Below are 20600 nucleotides of genomic sequence, written 5' to 3' on the forward strand. Positions count from 1 at the left end.
ATTTATTCTTTCGGAAACGCTTTCTATCCGCCGGACGTCGAACCGAACCGAGCTGAGCCGAATCGAATCGAATCAAATCAAATCAAATCAAATCAAATCAAGCGGCTGATGGATAACAACATTGCTTTAGGGCTTGACTGCGGCTTCAAGGCTCTTTGTCCTGGGACTTGAACTAACACACTTCTAATACAATATATGACTCGAATACAATATATGGACAAAAGTATGAGGACACCTAATCATAAGCCTGGTTTATATGATAGGACTATGTAGTGCTCAAACCATCCTTTTTTTCATATATAGTGCCGATTCGCTCTTACAATAACCTCCACTCTTCTGGCAAGATATTCCACTACATTCTGGAGTCATCTTCCAGCGATGTTCTTCCGCTCCAAACACCTTGAATGCTGCATCGCCCATGTGTTAAACGTCTCTGTGGCAGAATCGCCCGGTTTCATGCAGAATGTCACGTTTGCTCTTTGATCTAACTTGCTGTTCGGATGAAATCGGAGACGTGGTCAGAATAGCACCAGGTAGTACCATTAGTCTTAAAACTTTTTTCTACCACCTCGTATTATCTAAATTCATTGCAACCTAAATTTCTCTGTCGCCGCCTTCTTTTTTCTTGAAGACGGCTTCTCCCTCTATTAGCAAAAACCGATCTTTGGTTCAATGTTTACTGGCCCTTGAGTAACCACAATTATTGGTTGACATCCCGAGTCATGCATTGAAATAACTTTGCAGTCAATCATTCAATCACCAAATGACACTCCAAAACCCAAATCGTTTCCCTGTACACTTTACGTGTATCGCTGTGTCACCCGTCGCTCACGTTTACACCACATCATTCCAAAAAGGCCATGCATACTCCAGCTCTTTCTGTCATCTTCGATTGTAGAAACTCCTGGAGCTTATCCAGTCCTGCCTCTGATTCCTGCTTGTTATCTCCTTATCTGACAGGGCTGGAGAGAACGCTTTTAAACGCTGTCGGGGCCCTGCGCTCGGACGAGTCTGGAAATACCGCCAGCAATTCCACGCATCACATCACATTCTTTTCCCCTTGAGACAATCTCCATCCTTACCTCCACTCTATCCGGCCGAGATTAACTTTTATCACACAGGTCTTCTCTGGAGCTCTTCGTGCTTTTTTTGTTAGCGATTCTCAGATGACGTTTCTCTGCGTGGGCATGTAAAAACCTTCTAACCCTAATTACAAATAGTGTAATGTTACCATCAAAACGCATCAGTACATCCTAGGGGTGTAACGTTACACAAAATGACGTACCTCGGTTTTTAAGTCACGGTTTGGTTCAATTCCGTTACAGTTACGTAAACATAAAATTGCGTCGTTTTTTTTTCTTTTTAATAACACCGTTTGTAAAATGCCTGCTTGATTAAATAATATATAGAATATTATTTTATAATATTTGATAGAAAAATCAATTACATAAATGCAATGCACTTCATTATATTGATTAAATTGAATACATTTGCACAAATTAAATTGATTACTATAATTTCCGGAATATTAAGCGCACTCATATATAAGCCGCACCCACTGAATTTGACAAAGATTTTTATTTTAAACATAGATAAGCCGCAGGTGTCTACACTGAAACTGATGAACTTTACACAGGCTTTAACGAAAGACAGTGTCTGTTACACGGTGTAACGGGTGAAATATGGTGTGGCTCCTTTAAGAGCAGAGCGGTATTTTGGGAATAGCCTGCCGGCGCATTTTTTCCGGTATTACTGCATGTGTGAAGACCGAGGAATATGTCCTTATTATATTCTGATGCTCATTTCTAAGTTTCTTTGACTAACCCGTAACGCTGTTGCCAAGAAAAATAAAAAAGCACGAGTTTTGGAATCCTGTCTGTGCTTATATGATTTCTGTTGTAACTGGAGTTAGCGAGCTCTCCCTTCACCCAGACTCAACGCGCTACAACGGCTTGTATCTAAACAGTAGCTGACCAAGAAAGACATTGTTCACTGTCTTCCTCCTTCCTTTCACAACTATTTCTCTCGAGAGTTTATATTTTGGCATTGTCGTGCGTTTAAAAAAAAACTTTTTTTCTCCTGAAGCCGTGCAGCTCAGAACACAGGTGAGGTGCGTTTTTATCGTTTGCGTTCGGAAATTTCATTGGTCCAATGTTTTGGGGTTCAGTTTTTTGCCTTGAAGTTTGTGAAACCTGGAAAAACCTAGGAAAGATATATAAATAAGCCGCTTCGTTGTTTATGTCGCGGGGTTCAAAACGTGGGAAAAAAGTAACGGCTTATAGTCCGAAAAAATACGGTAAATAAATGGAAAAATGGGATTAAATAGTTTTGTTAGACCCCATTTTGGTAATACATTTCCTCAATATGTAGAATTGTCAAGATTTTCTCCTTTTCAGAAACAAATTACAATTTGTAATTTGCTACAAATTGTATTTCCAGTGACACAAATCTAGTTTCAGTACCCCTCGCATTATTGTGTACGCCTCTGCGAGGCAAAGACAAATTTCAGGGATTCAGATTTGAACTATGTTCCATGTGTAAAAAAAATTTACACTGAATGTCCTGTACCGAACCTTTCAATCGAATACGTGTACCATTACACCCCTAATATGTACCAATATGGGGCGATATGACCAACAACATCATTCAACCACCAAAATACTTTTCCTTGATTGAAGAGATGTTGGACTATTCCTAAGAGGGTCATGAGTTCAATTCCCAGCACCAGCCACTGCTGGGCCCTTGAGCAAAAGTCAATTCAAGACAAGTCAAGTTTATTTCTATAGCGCCTCTCACAACAGACATTGTCTTAAAGCAGCTTTACAGAAATCAACAGTCAAGGCGAATGGTGTGTATTTATTTCTGATGAACAGTGACTGTGGTGAAGGAAAAACTCCCTTAGATGTTATGAGGAAGGAACCTTGGGAGGAACCAGACTCAAAAGGGGAACCCATCCTCATTTGGGTGACATCAAGAGTTTGATCATAAATCTTTCAACAATACAGAACACTGGAGAGTGAGAACTAACATGAGCACTGGAGTGTAAGATTATAGGTAATGTTTTTTCTACAGTCTTATACAGTCATTTTGGTTATAAAACTAGGAGCTACTGAGCGACTCATAAAATAGCTCAACGGCCTTTAACCCTCACTTGTGTAAATGATATAAAACCAAATGCCATGAACGGAAATGTATGCATGAAAGACAACCTCCCTCTGAGATACTTTTCTTTGATTGTAATGAAATAAATTTCCATACCAACGATATCTCAGGAAAGTCTACCGTATCTACTGTCATACATCACCCAACCTTTGTGCCTATTCTATACCTGCAGCATGCTCTAGCACTTGACCTGTTCCCTGCTCTCACTCCTGGCCTTCACGGGCATGTTCATTTACATCTAACTGTCAAAATTATGTTGAAGAAATGAGCAGTGATTTGCGATGATTTGGCGTCTGATTCCAGGACTCCAGCTCAGTCCTACTTGTGATAGGAGCTTTCAGAGCCACATGGGAAGTGGTAGATCAGGGGTTAAGATGTTGGATTGCACCACCAAGCTGCCGCCGCTAGGCCCTTCAGCAACTCTCAATCGTTTACTTTTCGTAACGAGATAATTGCAAATCATTCTGATAAGAACTTCTGCCAAAAGGCGTAAATGTAAACGCATACATGAAAAAAGACAATGTTCCTCTGGGATCCCGTCCCGTAATTATGTACACGAAGGGAATATTTACGCGTTCCGACCTCCCTTGCGTTTCCCTCCTGCACTCTGATCTTTTCCCCTGTTGCGAATTTGACAATCGCTCATCACGGCGTTGTTAAACATGAACTCTAGTCTGCACTTGTTAAGATATGGGGTACGGCGTATCCACAAGACGGGCGGATGCCGCCTTAAGCCGTTTTTTTCAAAGAAAACAAATGAAAGACGAGCGAACGATGAAGGATTCGATGGAAATAACGATCGACGAGGCTAACGGGAGCGGTTTCGGGGACGTATCGAAACGCTGCAATTAGCTACGGTGTAACGGAAAAAAATAAATAATCAAACAGCCAAATTGAAGCTCCGTTGTATTTCATCTTTCAATATAGGGAGTGACTGCAATCTGTGCTTGTTTAAAGCCAGACAGAAAGTCGTTCAGCCCGCCGGCTTCGCAGCGGCGCTCCTCACAAGATGAGAGCCTTCGGGCGGGCGTTAGAAGTTCGACTGAAAAGATAAAATTAGGGCTGTCAATTAACACGAGGCTCAGGAGAAAAACATCCGAGAGAAAGTCGCGAGTGGAATATTAAAGGGGAAAACAGGATGCGTGCATCCTGCAATATTTAGCAGTTTGCTGGTAAATAACACTGAATTAGACGCTAAATAATAATATAAGTCAAATATTGACGGATATAATGCACCGTTATCTTGCGAGCAGGTAAATAAGCTATCGGCAATCAAGGAGATGGATCCGAGTAGAAATGAAAAGAAATATACTGGAGAGTGGATCGATACGGATCATAACTGATAGTGATATTCAATCACACTGTCGAAGAAAATGTATTCAGTAAAATAAATTTTATAAATCTTCCCATTCTGGTAGACCAAATGTTTGTGGACACCCAACCATGTCCTATTTAAACAATTAATCTCCATTTGCTTTTATAAGATCGTCCACTCTTCCACTAGATTTTGGAGATTTGTGCTTGTTCATCCACAAGGATGTAAGTAAAGTCAGGTACTGATGTAGGTGAGGTGAGGAAGCCTGGGGTGCCATTCCAATTCCTCCAGCGTTATACCAGGAGATCTTTTACTCCAGTCAATGTAAAGCAGATCTTCATGGAGTTGACTTTGTGCAAAGGGAAATTGTCATGGTGGAACATGTTTGGGTCTCCTAGTTGAAGTGAAGGGAAAATCTCATGCTACAGCATTCAATGACGTATTGTTAAATTGTGTGGTAACAGTTTAAAGCAGATCCACATATGGATAGAGAAGTCAGGTGTCCCAATACTTTTGGCGCAACAGTGTATATTTTAGACTCAAAATATCAAATCTTTGCAGTTTTGAATTTTGTATATAACATCAAATATAAACATCACACACTTTTGAAACCATATATGTTTAACTCGGTTGGTCTGCCGTTTCCACGCTCAGCACAGTGGGTGGAGTGGATTGCTAGTTAATGTAGTGACCTTAGCCACGCCCCCTTTAAAAAAATTGTCAAATCTGGCCATGTGACATATCGAAATGCTCGTCTTGCTATGGAGAATCGAAGCTTGTGATTTGCACCGACAATGAAGCATGTCCGATGACGAATTTTGCACCATCAAAGACATTTTTTTTTTTAATAAATTTTTTTGTGTGTTTGTCTGGGTTTTTTTGAAACATTCTTTACTGCTTACTGGTAAATCAGTTTACAATGAACAGTGAAGGCAGTCTTCAAGTGAGACATTTAGCAGATTCCTTAAGTCTCCTTGTCAGATTTACGGCTGTCTGCTATTCGGGGGCACATGGGAGTTGGTCGGAAAGTTGGTCGCTTTACCTTTCTATTATGCTGCCAATCATCAGTCAAGTAATTATGTTCGTTCTGGCACTGTGATGATTTCTGTATGCTTGAATGGTCCGGAATGTATGATTACAGGGGCATCTGTCTGTCCTTTAACACACACACACACACACACACACACACACACACACACACACACACTCAGACAGTACACACACACACACACACACACACACATAGACACACACACATGCACACACACACACACACACGCACGCATGCGCGCGCACACACACACACACACACACACACACACACACTTTCTTTCTTTTTTTCTTTCTTTCTTTCTTTCTTTCTTTCTTTCTTTCTTTCTTTCTTTTTCTTTCTTTCTTTCTTTCTTTCTTTCTTTCTTTCTTTCTTTCTTTCTTTCTTTCAATCTTTTACACACACCCACACACACACACACTCTTTCTTTCTTTCTTTCTTTCTTTCTTTCTTTCTTTCTTTCTTTCTTTCTTTCTTTCTTTCTTTCTTTCTTTCTTTTAATCTTTTACACACACACACACACACACACACACATGCAGGAGCACTGTCAGGTTAGGGTCTCCTAGTTCAAGTGAAGGACGTTTTCATGCTACCACAGGAGAGAATATTGAACTTAATAGCAAATTTATGCTTTTCTTTACTCGAGTCTAAGAATCTCACCCTTTCTTCCTAACACAGATTATTTTAGTGATGTACTGCAGCTCTTTCGATCCATACATCACTCCCCATAAACGCCACAGATTTATGACCCTACTGCATTCGAGTTTTTCCCCGAGTCGCATCGCATCGGCTCTGCTGTTCGTCTGTTCGCCGGCGTTTCTGTCCAAACTCTATGATTTACATTTGAGGTGTTATCAGGTCTGACACTCGCGACGGGGATCAGTGACAATGAAAACGAAAGTGAATTACAGCAACACGCACAAACACGCACACATTCACACACAATACGCAAACCCGGCGAACTCACCGATAGGACAGGGTCCCTCAGACACCGCCAGGATCTCGGTCTGCTGTTTGCAGGCGTCTCTCCGGAGCAAACACTCGTTGTTGTAGAACTTGTTATTAGAGCCACACACTGGGGCGTAGTCATTGTTGCACTGAACGAGAAGAAAAGAAAGGAGGAATATAAGGAATAACGTTTTTCAACATACTATTGCATTATTCTGTTGTTGTTTTGTCTCAGGGCAATGCCTCATTCAGACTCCATCACCGTGTGCTACTGAACATCATTAGCATGTGCTAGCGGTGTAGATCATCATCAACATGCAGCATTAATCTAGATTCTTAATCTAGATTCTTAATCATAATCCTGATATTGATCAAGAAAGTCATCTGACTAGTCATGAGCTAGTAGCATAGAATGGCAACAGCATGTGCTAGTGATCTAGAATTCCTTTAGCTTCTGATACCGATCTAGAACACCACAAGCACACGCCAGTGATCTAGAATGCTTTAGCGTGTGCTGGTGATTTAGAATTCCCCTTAGCTTTTGCTACCGATCTAGAACACATAAGCAATGCGCTAGTGATCTTCAGCATGGGCTAGTGATCTATAATTCATTTAGCTTTTGCTACCAGTCTAGAATGCCATACGCATGTGCTAGTGATCTAGAATGCTTCAGCGTGTGCAAGTGATCTAAAATTCCTTTAGCATTTGCTACGGATCTAGAACGCCATAAACATGTGCTGTTAGTGTATGAAATCAGCATGCAGTAGTGATCTAGAACAGCAACATCATGTGGTGGAAATCTAGACCGTTTTCAGCTTGCGGCAGTGATCTAGAATTTCTTTAGCAGGTGCAATTCGTGTAGAACATTTTCATCATGTGCCATTGGTATAGAACAACATTAGCATTTGCTAGTGATCTAGAATGCCATAAGCATGTGCTAGTGATCTGGAATGCTTCGGCATGTGCAAGTGATCTAAAATTCCTTTAGCATTTGCTACGGATCTAGAACGTCATAAACATGTGCTGTTAGTGTAGAATGTAATTAGCCAGCAGCAGTGATCTAGAACAACGACATGTGGTAGAAATCTAGAACGTCTTCAGCTTGCGGCAGTGATCTAGAATGTCTTTAGCATGTGGCAATTATGTAGAACATTATCATTATGTGCTACTGGTATAGAACAACATCAGCATTTGCTAGTGATCTAGAACGTCATCAGCATACGCGGCTGATCTAGAACATCTTCAGCACCAGCTGTTGCCATAGAACTCCCGTCAGCATGACCTATTGATCTACAAAAGTCTTCAGGATGTGATAGTGATCTAGAATTTCTGTAGCATAACCTAAAGATTTTGAATGTCCTTGGCATTTGCTATTAGTACAGAATGCCATCAGCATGTTCTAGTGAGCTAGAATTTCTTTAGCATACCCTATTGATCTAGAACATTATCGTAATCCTACCACATACCGCATCGATCGATTTGTCATTCCATATTGCATTTATATCGGCTAGCCAGTAAGACATAACTTCTAGAATTGTCCAGAATCTTTGCAGGCTCTTTTTGTTCGCAAGACTGGGACGATGGCCTGTTTTGAAAATCCCTCACAGTACGACGGAGGACCTTCGTTTAGAAGCCACGGCTGAAGAAATCGCGTCCCAGACGTTCCAGTCTTCCGTCTGGGACAGACCAAAACCTCCCATGTCCAATTTAATTCATAGAAGGCCATGAATAAGTGGATTTTTGTGCATTGTCTTTTCTTTTCCATAGGATCTAAAAATGAGGACAATCATGGACCTTGAGAAAACATCTGTATCTGTATCTGTATCCACAAGCCAGGTTTCAGAAAAAAACAGAACGTCTGAACAGGATTATGAGGGTACAAGCTTCGCGTTATCCAGCAACCATGAATCATGAAGTCTAGAGGGGTTGGAGATTTTTTTTTTAAATAAATAAAAACAGAAAAAGTGGCCTACATCTCTCCCAGCTGATCTCTGCTGTGTTAGCGTTTTCTCTTTTTTAAAAAAGGAAACACATTCGGGTAAACACGAGCTAGCAAAAAAAAGAAGAAAAAAATAAGCTTGTACGAGGTGTGTGTGTGTGTGTGTGTGTGTGTGTGTGTAGAATGTAAATGAAGCCAGTGAAGCAGGACCCAAATATATCCTGGCAGCTTTGAACTTCCGAAGTTCCTCCCGTGACGAATGGAAGTCTAGGAAGTCCAGAGCGCTGAGATGAGAACCTCGAGATGATTCCGGACACTGAATACATGTCGTTAATAAAAAAAAAAAAAGAAAATGTAGATAGCTTTCAGTTTATGGTTTGACCAATCTATTGGTGTATCTTCTATAATGTCTTTTTTCCAAACCTGATGCATTTGAGGACAAAAAAAAGCGAGAGAACGAGTCATTTGTTTTCTGCTCACTCGCTGTGCTGCACATAAAATGGGTGGCCTTCAGGAAACTGGAGCAGATCCACACCTCGGGCAGGTATTCTGGGAGAATATGATAATGCCACACACGGGTCCACCTGGCCTGAGCGAGAGAGAGATCTATCTCTGTCCTCCACCGTGCACAAGGTGAGGAGGAGAGGTGGGAGTGATGTAGGGTAGCGCTGGATTGAATGCTTGCTGTTTGTATGAGCCATTGAGACTCATTAGCCTTTGTCCACTAATGAGTCATTATCAAACGATTCGTTAATTTTGAACGAGTCCTTAATATGACTCTGACAAAAGAGTCATCTCAAAGAGTGATTCGTTCCTTTTTTACTAGATGAGCGAAGCATCGCAAAATCTGCGTAGGTTATGTATAGACGAGTAGAATCCAGTAGTTAATCTCTCGACTCTTCTGGTCCGAGTCATTTGTTCTTTTGTCATTTGACTCCCATATACGATACGCAGTGCGTTTCACAGAAAACAGAATTGAGTAGTTCATCTCTCGACCCTTTTGGTCCGAGTCGTTTGTTCTTGAATCACTTGACTCCCACAGATGCTTCACAATATAATAGATTGTTTTTTGGTCCGAATCTTGACATTATTGTTACAATAATTATGGGAGTCATGTGACAAACGAGCTCAAGAAATGGACCAATAGAAATGAGAGGTGAGCTACTCATTCTGTGCATCATAATTTTGCCTTGAGTAGAAAGAGTTGTTCGTTCTTTTATCATGTGACTCCTTTCTCTTTTTTTTTTTTTTTTATAGGAGTACAATAATTATTTGAGTACAGTTGTATATTAATAATTCTAACTATAAATATACTTTTGTACATTATGAATGTGTATGTGACAAATAAAATTTATTTGGTTAAATGATCATATTTACATTATTGGAACTATAGTCAAAGTAGGTGTATGTATTTCTGATCAAAGGAACGCAATGAACTGAACGACTCAACAAAAAAAATCTTTTAGATTCAAAGAACCGAGTCACTAAAATCATCCGATCTTCACATCGCTATTATCTAGGGGTGGGGAAAAAAAAAAGGGGGGGGCAGACGAGAAAAGGGAAAAATAGGCCATGTCTATTGATTCCGTAGTCTGCTCCATGCCCAATGTTTTATCGTCTGCGAGGCTGTATAATGTAGAGGGAGAGAGGTCCAAGCCAAGGTTGGCAGTGTTGAAAGAGATCCGGCGCAATGCCCGATCGAGAGGTAGGGGTGGAAAAAAAAAAAGAAAACCAGAACAAAAAAAAAATAAAAAAAAGATATAAGGGATGGATCGGTTTTGTTCATCTCAAAATAGCACCGGGATCGCATTAGAAATCTCATTAGGAAAATCTGTAAGGGGGAAAACTGATACGTTCCGAAGCAGTTTCCATGAATCTAAATTAAGAAGTGAGTACAGGAAATTCTTCGTGCTACCTCCTGAGGAAAAAAATTTATGAGGTAGGGGGTGGAGTTATAAAAAGAGACGGATATATACATAGATCGTGAAAAAAAAAAAGTGAGAACGAGAGGAAGCGGCAAGGTAGAGTGGAATTAACAAGGCCCTCGGTGAGAATCCAACCGCAGTTTTATTACAGGAAATAAAGAGTGAAGAAGGAGGAGAAGTAAGAAAGGACTTGTCAGGCTTCGAAAATACACGCAGAGGAAGTGGTGGGGAAGTGCGAGAGAGAGAAAGGAAAAAAAAAAGAGAGAGAGAGAGAGAGAGAGAGAGAACGAGAACAATAGAAGGCCGAGATTGAGGCGGCGCCGTCACATGGCTTTCAAAACCCCCTTCGTCGATGTCTTGTCGGTTCGGAGTTTTCAATCAGACTTGGCTTTTTTTTGTCCAGGCATGATGCAACAGTGCGAAAGATGCCCCGCACCCCGGGGTGTCTCGAGAGGCGCCTGTTCTTCCCGAGCCCCTGCCATTCCCTCTTTTATACTCGCCCCCCTATGGCTATTAATATCGCCACCCTTTAAGGACTAGCTGAGCAGACGAAGGAGCTCTGCATCGCTGAAGGAACTGCTGAGCAGTCTGGAAAAACTCTATACGAAGATAAGAAGACAATCGGTGATCTGTTTCCGAAAGAATGCATCAATAGAGCGTAAATTATAAAATTAAAGAGACACTGGGAAAGGAGATGCTGGGACTCTCGCTAGAGGTGTGTGGAGATGGTGGGTAGGGGGTATAGAGGAGTAGTTAGCACCTGTTCAGGCTGCTCAGATCAATGCAGAGAAGGATGAAAGGTGAATATACTGTAGAGAGTGGAAAACGATCGGAGACACGTCTGGAAGTCTTATACAGATAAAAAGTTCTTCGTATAACAGCTAGCAGACTTTTTTCTGAGAAGAAAAAGGGAGTAAAAAAACATGAAAATCTTTTCAAAGAGCTCTCTCTCTCTCTCTCTCTCTCTCTCTCTCTCTCTCTCATATATATAATGTACCATAGATAGATAGATAGATAGATAGATAGATAGATAGATAGATAGATAGATAGATAGAGTTGTATGCTGCTTTAGCATATTTATGACTTTATTTTCATGACTATGAAAATTGTAGAGTCACACTGAAGGCATCAAGGGCTATTTGACCAAGAAGGAGAGTGATGGGGTGCTGCAGATGACCTGGCCTCCACAGTCACCGGACCTGAACCCAATCGAGATGGTTTAGGGGTGAGCTGGACCGCAGAGTGAAGGCAAAAGGGCCAACAAGTGCCAAGCATCTCTCGGGGAACTCCTTAAAGACTGTTGGAAGACCATTTCAGGTGACTACCTCTTGAAGCTCATCAAGAGAATGCCAAGAGTGTGCAAAGCAGTAATCAAAGCAAAAGGTGGCTACTTTGAAGAACCTACAATATGACATTTTTCAGTTGTTTCACACTTTTTTGTTATGTATATAATTCCATATATAATTCCACATGTGTTCATTCATAGTTTTGATGCCTTCAGTGTGAATCTACAATTTTCATAGTCATGAAAATAAAGAAAACTCTTTGAATGAGAAGGTGTGTCCAAACTTTTGGTCTGTACTGTATAAAAATAAATTCAATAATAACTGTCATTTTTTTTGCTAGTTTAGTCATGAAAAGAAGAAAAAGATTGAAGAAAAGCTTGAGTAAAAAGTAGCTAGGAATTGTCTTTATGTCTTATTTTATTATTAACATTATTAGTATATATTATTATATCAAATACCAACTCTAAATGAGTTCAATTGCTAAGACATGTTTGGTGGGTTTTAGTCTTTTAGTATCAGTAATAATATATACAATTTATAGGTAAACGTTTGTGGACACCTGACTGTAAGATTTTTGTTCTTTGCTCCACTAGAAGATGTTCTGAAATGGGCTTGTGAAGCACTTCGTTTAGTTAGTAAAGCCAGGTATTGATATAGGTTGAAGTCAGAGCATTATAGCAGGAAATCTTCTACTCCACACCATCTAAACCATATTTTCATAGAGCTGGTTTTGTGCACAAGGGCATTGTTATCCTGAAACAGGTTTAAAACTCCTAGTTGAAATGAAGAGAAAATTGCATGGTACTGCATCCAAAGACGTCCTATACAAATTCTGTGTCCCTGTAAAAATGTGTCCATATGTATGTATATGTGTGTGTGTATATATATATATATATATATATATATATATATATATATATATATATATATATATATATATATACACACACTATAGTATAGTAGTATAGTATAGTGGTCTTTTCTAATGTACATCATCATCACCCGATCTGGAAACACTGGAATATTAGAGTTTCACAATCCAGTTCTCTGTCAGTATGCTAATGCTAATACTGTTTTTGAGAAATGACAGGCTCAGTTCATTGTGAGCTCACTCTCGACCACTGGTTCTGCACAGGTGTGTAGGTGACGTTCTTTTCATTTAATTTTCAATTCAATCAATGACAAAAAAATAACAAGAATTACAGTAATAAAATAAAAATCCAAGAAATAAATAGATGGATGGGCAGGCGAATGGAAAGGCAGATAGATAGATGCGCACACATACAGTGATCCACTGGATGGATGGATGGATGGATGAAAGGATGGATAGAAAGATAGATGTTTTGCACATCTGTTTGTTTACAAATACACTCTTGTTTATAGTTTTCACATTGTACTGTATAACATATTATACAGTAGGTTTACTGGTCGGCTGTATTGTCTGGTGTCTTTTGTGTTGCACTTGGTTGCACACAATGCACTTTATGTGGCGAGGACAACTTACTTAGTCCCTAGCTCTGTTTTCTGTTAAGTAGCTCTGCGTTGTTTTTTGTAGCACCAGAGTACTGGAGAATTGCTGTCTTCTTTCACTGTGTACTACATCGGCTTTATATGGTTGCATTGACAATAAAAGCTTCTTGCCTTGACTTGACACTTGACTTGACCTTTTTTCACATTCAACGTGTTATATATCAGTCTTTTCTGTCCACGTCGTCGTCTTGTGAATGTATCAAACACCCAGCAGTTCCAGGTGTGTCCTGCAGGGGCTGCTGTGACTCTTGCTTGCAACAGGCTGCCTTTGTCCGGCTTACATTCCCTCCTTCGCACATGGTCTACATGGAAAATCTGGCCTAACGCACGAGTACGCTGTATGTCCGAGTGGCTTTCAACATCGTCCACCGACTGACATGCTCTGAAAAGGCATTTTGACAAAACACACCATTTAGGTGTAATCTCAGGGGATTAGAACACGCCGAAGGATAAAGGGGAGGAAGTGGATGATGTAACATGGCGTGATGGAGTGTTTTAGTGTAAGAAACCCGTCAAAGGTACGTGACTAACCTCGCCGCTTTAATTCTTTTTTCACTCCATCCATCAATTAATCCATTCCTGTCTCCCACTCGAGAATTAATCAATCCATCCATTAGGGCGTTTATTCATCCGGCCAGCGTCGCGAAACACTGCGCTTGTCCAAAGATCAGTGGATGTGTTCGTGCCGAGTGCGTCGAGTCTGAATAATCTCTCTCGCGAAGAGAATCGCTTCACAAAGCAGTGAGCAGAGAGTGTACTGAGACAAGCAATTAGGCTCTGACACAGGGGAGAGTGTGGATAGAGTAGCTGTGTTTAAAAAAAAATAATCCGCAGCTTGGGAAAGTGTATGTAAGCTGCTGTAAGGCATTAGTACCAGCAATTGCTTGCACAGATAGCAGGTCAGCTAGAGGTCCCTGAACTGGAGAGACAAGTTGCAGAGGTGCTAATATAGAAGATCTTTATTCTCCAACAGCTGTGTGAGATCCACACCGGCAAGGTGAGAAGGACACTGCGCTCGAGCATTGGTGTTCTCGTGAAAAGGAAATACGTGCACGTGAGAACGAATGACTTGTTTCGTCACAGCGTCGCACACCTTTGAAAAACGTAATACATTCAGGGACTAAGTGTGAAATCCAACTGTGTTGTATTTATAATAGTGAGATGTCTCGAGAGCGAAGGTCCCATAAGGGTCCCATATGGTCCCCCCACAGCCTGCAGTCGCAATAATGGAGTGGCTGAATGAAATTGAGAAACGAGGACTCTTTATACGCCTGACTCTTCCTCTCTGTACACAGAGCGGCCTGATAGGAAATGGGTATACCGAGTTAATTATGCATTGCGCAACCTGATCCAATCCATTTGCATCATTAGACATTATGTACACCTTCCTTCACCCAAAATGCCTTTGTGAGAACTGACCCCTGGGTGCATTAAGATGGCTGAGGCAGCACAAAGTGGGAAACCCGAGAGGTCACGGATGATGTGGAAAGTGCTCTGCGAGTGAGATGCTGTGATTGAAAACAGCCAGAGGAGAGACATGAAACACCAGCATGAACACACATGCATGTACGTGCCCTCTTTAACCCGACGTGTGCAGGAGACACGGTTGCACACAAGCTGTCTGTCTCAGACTCTCATTTTTTTCCCCTCTTTCTTTCAGTTTGTAGTTGCACTACTATCGGTTAACAGCATGTGATCCTTATCAGCAGAATAGATCTGTCAAAGAGGCTGAGCCTTGAGGAGAAGAAGGGCAGGCTAGGACATAGTGCTCTTTAAATTCCTAAACTTTGCCCACGGTGCACCACTTGTGGATTCCTTCAACAAAAGCGTCCTTTGGTCAAAAACTTAAAGGTCAGGTCTAGCAATGCAAGAGTCCTAATGAAGGTAACTAAAATCGCAGAGCGCTTCGGAAAACCTGACAAAAAAGGAAGAAGTTCTGCGGGGCCCACTTGGCTGTCAGCTAAACCTGGTATATGATTAGCCTCTGGTACACTGTTCATGACATGTTCAAATCCCCAAGGGGATAGTAAAAAAAAAAAAAACAAGCCTCATGCCGAATAATTAGCTCAGTACCAAGGGGACAGCCTGACTTTGGACAAAAGCAGGGATAGAAAGGCCTTGCACAAGGACATGGAAATCTTCTTCCTATTTCTTTCATGCATGACTCGTTCCATCTTTCCGTTCCCAAGCGCTCTTTGCCTCATCAGTCACCCCTTCAGAACATGTCCCTTGAGGTCACGCGTGAGGCAGCTTTGACCAATTGTGAAACAGGAATTAAGGTACCCTTCCGGAGTGATAAATTCAACTTCGCCCTTATCTGAGAAAAGCAAGAGACGGTCTCTGTGCATTAGAATTCAAGCCCGGTCTGCTCATCGATGCACATTATCTATGACAGCTCGCAAGAAGGGGGGTGAACGAGGGTCACGTTGAGGAGATGGGAAAGAAAAAGATTGGAAATGATATGCGTAAGACGTGTGCGAGTATAGAAATCTGCTGTGTGTCTCTCCACATGATGTTTCTTTCTTCGCCTCGGACCCAGCCCCACCTGCCTATGTCCGGCTGAGTGACAGTCCAGAATTCTATAGCTGGACTTGCTTGAGTAGCATGCACCGCCTGTTTCTGACAGGATTGGAAAGGTGGAGGTTGCTGTAGGAATGGGAGAACCCTGACTTCTGCTTTTCTTTTTAACTGCTTGGCAGTCTGCTCTTGATTAGAGCGAATCTTGGCTCAGCGTGGAGCTCACGGGCCCTGTCAGGAGAGATGGTTCTGCAGTAATGGTGTCTGACAGGCTGTAGAGAGCCGTGCGGGGGTGACACATATGCTACTATCCAGGGGAAAGCCTCTCGCCGGAGTTAGAGCCACAGCAACCCCCTCGGCGCTCTGTTCTTATTTCCAAGGCAAATTCGCTTTCCAGAGCATCCCGCCTGTAAGCCACACGGGTCCGGGTAAAGTCCAAGAAAAAAAACAAAAAAGATAATCCTTGAACGCATCCAAATAACAGGTGGCTCCGCTTTGCCCGATTCTCATTCGGCTCACGCAGAAACGAGTCCGCTTTCTAATCTGCGAAAACTGCCTCCCTGATTTTAATTGCTGCGTTTGTAATGCATCGGTGGAAGTTAACCTTTCATGGACCGTACAGCAATATCCTGCAGGGACCTCTCGGCACAATTGGGGCCGTTCATCTTAAGCTATAGCTAATAAAAGGGGCATCAAAAAAAAAAAGTCCCAGCAAAAAAAAAAAAAAAAAAAACAGCTACAAAAACATGCTGAGAAGGTAAAAGTAGTAGGCTGAGAAAGACAGGTGGATATGCTAAAGCTGAGGGAGGTAAAGCCCAGATGTCGCAAGAGTGCAGGGATCTTGAATAGACACGGCAGCACCTTTACAACTATTTCTGTATTTTGCAGATATCAGTGCAAAAGGTTACTATACAGAGATGAGCCGCTTATATGGCTCCAGCTTTCAAGCCTGTAATGGTACAGTCCCCAGGTACCTATTTAGCCATGATGGCAGAAGGGAATTTAAACCTGCTACTTTGCTCTGAGAGGCAATATTACTGCAGGAATCAAAAATGCATGCAAATATATGGAATGAGGGCTTCGCTGTATTGTGCTGCAGTTAGTTCTTTGCCTAGTGAGGAGGCTTTTCTTTGCACTATGCCCAGCATCTCTGTACGGAAGCTCGTTAAGATGGTTGTCTCTGCTTTTGGGTTAGAAGTTGGTTGGTAATGAAACCACATTCGTCGTAAACAGGAAGGCCTGCAGTATGTCAATCGGCTTCAGCTGCTAGACTTGTTATATATCAAGCAGACAAGCAGGAAAAAAAAAAAAAAGATTATGAATGGCAGCCAAGCAAAGAGAGCTGGTGCGAGAGTGCAAGAATTGATCAGTCGTGTTAGATAGAGGGCAAAGACTGCACATGACACACTGGAGAAGTGATGGACATATAGTAAAGACTTAGATCAAGGTACAGAGGGGGCAGAACCAAGTTCGAACAACAGAAACTCAATTAGAAAGAAGTACCGCCGGACAAGCAAAAACATTTAGAGATCAATCAACGCTTCGAGCGCCTGCGTTTCTCGTTCGGTATCGGAAACTTGCGGACGTGCAAAACTTGCCTCTGATGCAACACATAATTTGATCGATGTGCTAACAGCTGGCGCAAAAATACCACTTCCGATGGCAGACTCTTTCCTTTTATCTTTACGTATCCAATTATTGGCTGATGTGTAGGCTAAGATCGTGCAGAACCAGCACAAAATGAATGCTCTTAAGATGAATGTGAGCATATACCATATAGACGTTGGATTATCTTGCTTATCACAAAAACATGCCCTAATTAAAACATCCTGCATGTAGGAAAAATCCTTCAAATATATAGCCTACGCTCGGAAAGCAAATCGGTGTCATTTTGCCTGATTAATAATGATTAAAGGGTGTTTTGCCATGCTAGGTTCACAATGATTTCTTGCCTCCAGCTTCTAAAGCTCTCATTCTCGCTGATTACGGCATGATTTAGCCGCAAAAACAATCGCACGATTATGATGAATGTCCAGAGGTGACCATTACGGCAATATTCCGGTCGGCAAAATGGGGTTATCGCTACTTTTTTATTTTCTCTTTCTATATACACGTTTAGTCCGTATAATCCATATAAATTATATCCATATTTCCTTTTTTAGGCGTGCATAAATCATCTCTTTTTTACATTTTAAGGTCATTTTCGAAAGTACTTTTCCCAAGGGTATGCAAAGATTGGTGTGAAAGCAACTTGTATCAAAGAGATGGCTAATTTGTAAACGATATGCAATATGTAGATCGATTTCTAAACCGTATCCCGAGCGCGTTCTGTCAGCGCTACTGCTGGTACGTGATTATGACGTATCACAACGCTACGGTTTGTCAGCGTGTCCTAAGAGTCACGTAGAATACAGATTAACATGGCAGAGGTAAAGCTGCGCCTTCCTGGAGACAGAACTTTGCATAGCATCACATTTTTTGCCATTGCATCATATTGCATTGAATCAAATCGAAATCGGATCGCGCTGAAGGTTTGCTGTGGTATCTGACACCAAGACGTTTGCGGCAGATCCTTTAAATCCTGGAGTTTGCAAAGAGGAGCCTCCGTGGATCGGATTTTGTTTGTGGCACATCCCAGTGATTTTGAGGAATTTTTTAGGTGAATATCTCTTGAACTACAATGCGCCTCAGAACACATGAGTGGTTGCATTGTGGCAGGGGGCATTATAATGCATTAGATCACTGCCATAAACTGTAGCCATAAAGGGCTTTGCATGAATGCTTAGGTAGGTGGTACTTGTCAAAGTAACATCCAGATGAATGCCAGGACCCAAGTTTTCCCAGCAGAACGTTGCCCAGGGTATCCTCTGGCTTTCCTTCTTCCCATAGTGCATCCTGGTACCATTTAATTCCCAGACACATATGTATCCCACCATCCACATGATGAAAAATATAACGTAATTTATCAGGCAACCTTGTTTTATTGCTCCATGGTCCAGTTTTGATTCTGACAGAGGTCACCATAGGCACTCTGACTGCTCTACAGCCACATAAATAAATTGTGATTCAATGTATGTCCTGACACATTTCTATCCTACAGACAGCATTAGATTTTTCAGCAATTTGTGCTACAGTCTGTCAGCTTTGATCAATAAGTCTTGAGCACCCATGACCCTGTCACTGGTTCACCAAGTGTCCTTCCTTGGACCACATTTGGTATGGACTAATCACATATCCTTACCCACATCAAGCCTGAGAAAGGACATATACATCCTGCCCCAGGTCCCATTCTAATAAAATAACCAATATCCTGTTTGACCTATATAATAACGAGTTTCATTATAATGTTTCTCAGGAACCTTTCACTTGCCACTGCCCCCTTTGACTTTCTTATTATGGATAAACCTATAGATCTCACACACATGAAGAAGAAATAACATGTGAGGCTGCTTTATGATAAAGAGCCTTGAGTTTTCAAGCCCAGGCATGTCCCAGAGTCCTGAACTTTGCTCCTCTTGATAATAGTAATCTAAGGCTTATTGCAATTAGGGTTAGGGTTAGAGTTGTTGTTCGGTTCTTGTAAAGCTACTTCCTGTTTCATTATTTGCAAACAATTCGACCAAGTGTTTGCCATTTTGCAAACCAATGTGCCCCAAACTGACATGTGGAACAGAGCAGATTCTTTTGTTATTATACGCCCTAACCCCAGACAAGTCCAGAAATCTGGTTCTGGAAGCTTAAGTGTTCATATAAAGTGTAGAAATGCCCTATCTCTATGCTCACTGGCTATTAATTTACATGCATTTACATGCCGATCCAACAGACGAGCTCTTGAGGCTCAAGTTGCTGAAGAAGTTAAGTCTGTTAATGCTCGACGGGCCAAGGGGGACCAACACGATATTGGGCAGGTGGTCATAATGTTATACCTGATCGGTGGTCATAAAATTATGTCTGTTATACTGAATGATTATATAATTTTTCAGATAGCATTTCCTCATGCATTTGACTCAAGTAGAACAGACATGAAATCATTCTAATGGCTCCAAGCTGTCACAAGGCCATGATGGAATGCGCATGACATTTGATGCTGTTGCCAAATTCCAAAATGTTGTGGACCGCCTGGAAAGTGGATGTTCAGGAACATCCTTATCCACATGCGGTATGAATAGAGTCTTTTGGGCAACGTAACAACATTTGATTTACTTTTTTTTCCCCTTTAGGGAAAAGTGTACACGGTACACACCCTTTAACAGAGTGCTGCACTATCGAAGCCGAAAAGGAGGCCGTTACGGGGATGCCCGGAGCCACAAAAGAGCGAGCCTCATGCAGGAGTGATGCGGCAGGCGCCTGAAAGGCCTGGGTGTGAGGTGAATAAACTCGGGCCGGACGGACACGAGGAGCTGAATGACCTCTATTCATCACCAGAGATCAAACCCACTTCCCGTCTTCCCGGCGAGCCTGAAGCTTTCACTACCTCCCTCTGTTTTTCTCTAACCCTCTTCCCTTCAGGCTCTGAGTCTGACACAGCCTTTAAGAGGATGCTGCTTTGATGAATTACTCCGCTTAATGGAATAAAGACATGGGGCTATGATTCGGTTTAAGCCATCTGACGTCAAGCGATTCTCAGCCGCAGTACGCGAATCCGGCAGCCCGGGACGAACTGCGAGAGACGCACTCTGCCCCTTAGGAGGTAACAGGCTCTGAAATAAAAACAATGTGACCCAGTGTTGCCTACAAACACACACACACACACGACGGCCTATGTCCTGCAGCCAGAGACCTATTTTGTTAAAAGAGATAGATGGAGAGAGAGAAGGACCCCGGAACGGTAACTTTATTTATCTCCACCAAAGAGACTAATGATGCCTTGTGAGCCAGGGATAAAAATAACCGAGTCATTTAGGGTCCGTCTGCTCAGTGCTTCGGA

General features: G+C 41.8%; 1 protein-coding gene and 1 long non-coding RNA gene across 3 annotated transcripts in view; one reads left to right on the forward strand and one right to left on the reverse strand.

The window, feature by feature from the left end:
• Nucleotides 1-20600, forward strand: part of LOC310723855 — a 99867-nt gene that overhangs the window by 75273 nt on the left and 3994 nt on the right. Inside the window, exon 2 of the long non-coding RNA XR_014532811.1 lies at nt 19894-20363. This is a non-coding gene — a long non-coding RNA (uncharacterized lncRNA). The remainder of the gene's footprint in view (nt 1-19893; nt 20364-20600) is intronic.
• Nucleotides 1-20600, reverse strand: part of tmeff2a (transmembrane protein with EGF-like and two follistatin-like domains 2a) — a 94792-nt gene that overhangs the window by 51004 nt on the left and 23188 nt on the right. For both annotated transcript variants that reach the window (XM_083537257.1, XM_083537256.1), the window contains exon 3: nt 6496-6625. In XM_083537257.1, the coding sequence (XP_083393383.1) occupies nt 6496-6625 (130 nt within the window). The remainder of the gene's footprint in view (nt 1-6495; nt 6626-20600) is intronic.

Source organism: Silurus aristotelis (assembly GCF_946808225.1).
Source record: "Silurus aristotelis genome assembly, chromosome: 3".
Taxonomy (NCBI): Eukaryota; Metazoa; Chordata; class Actinopteri; order Siluriformes; family Siluridae; genus Silurus; species Silurus aristotelis.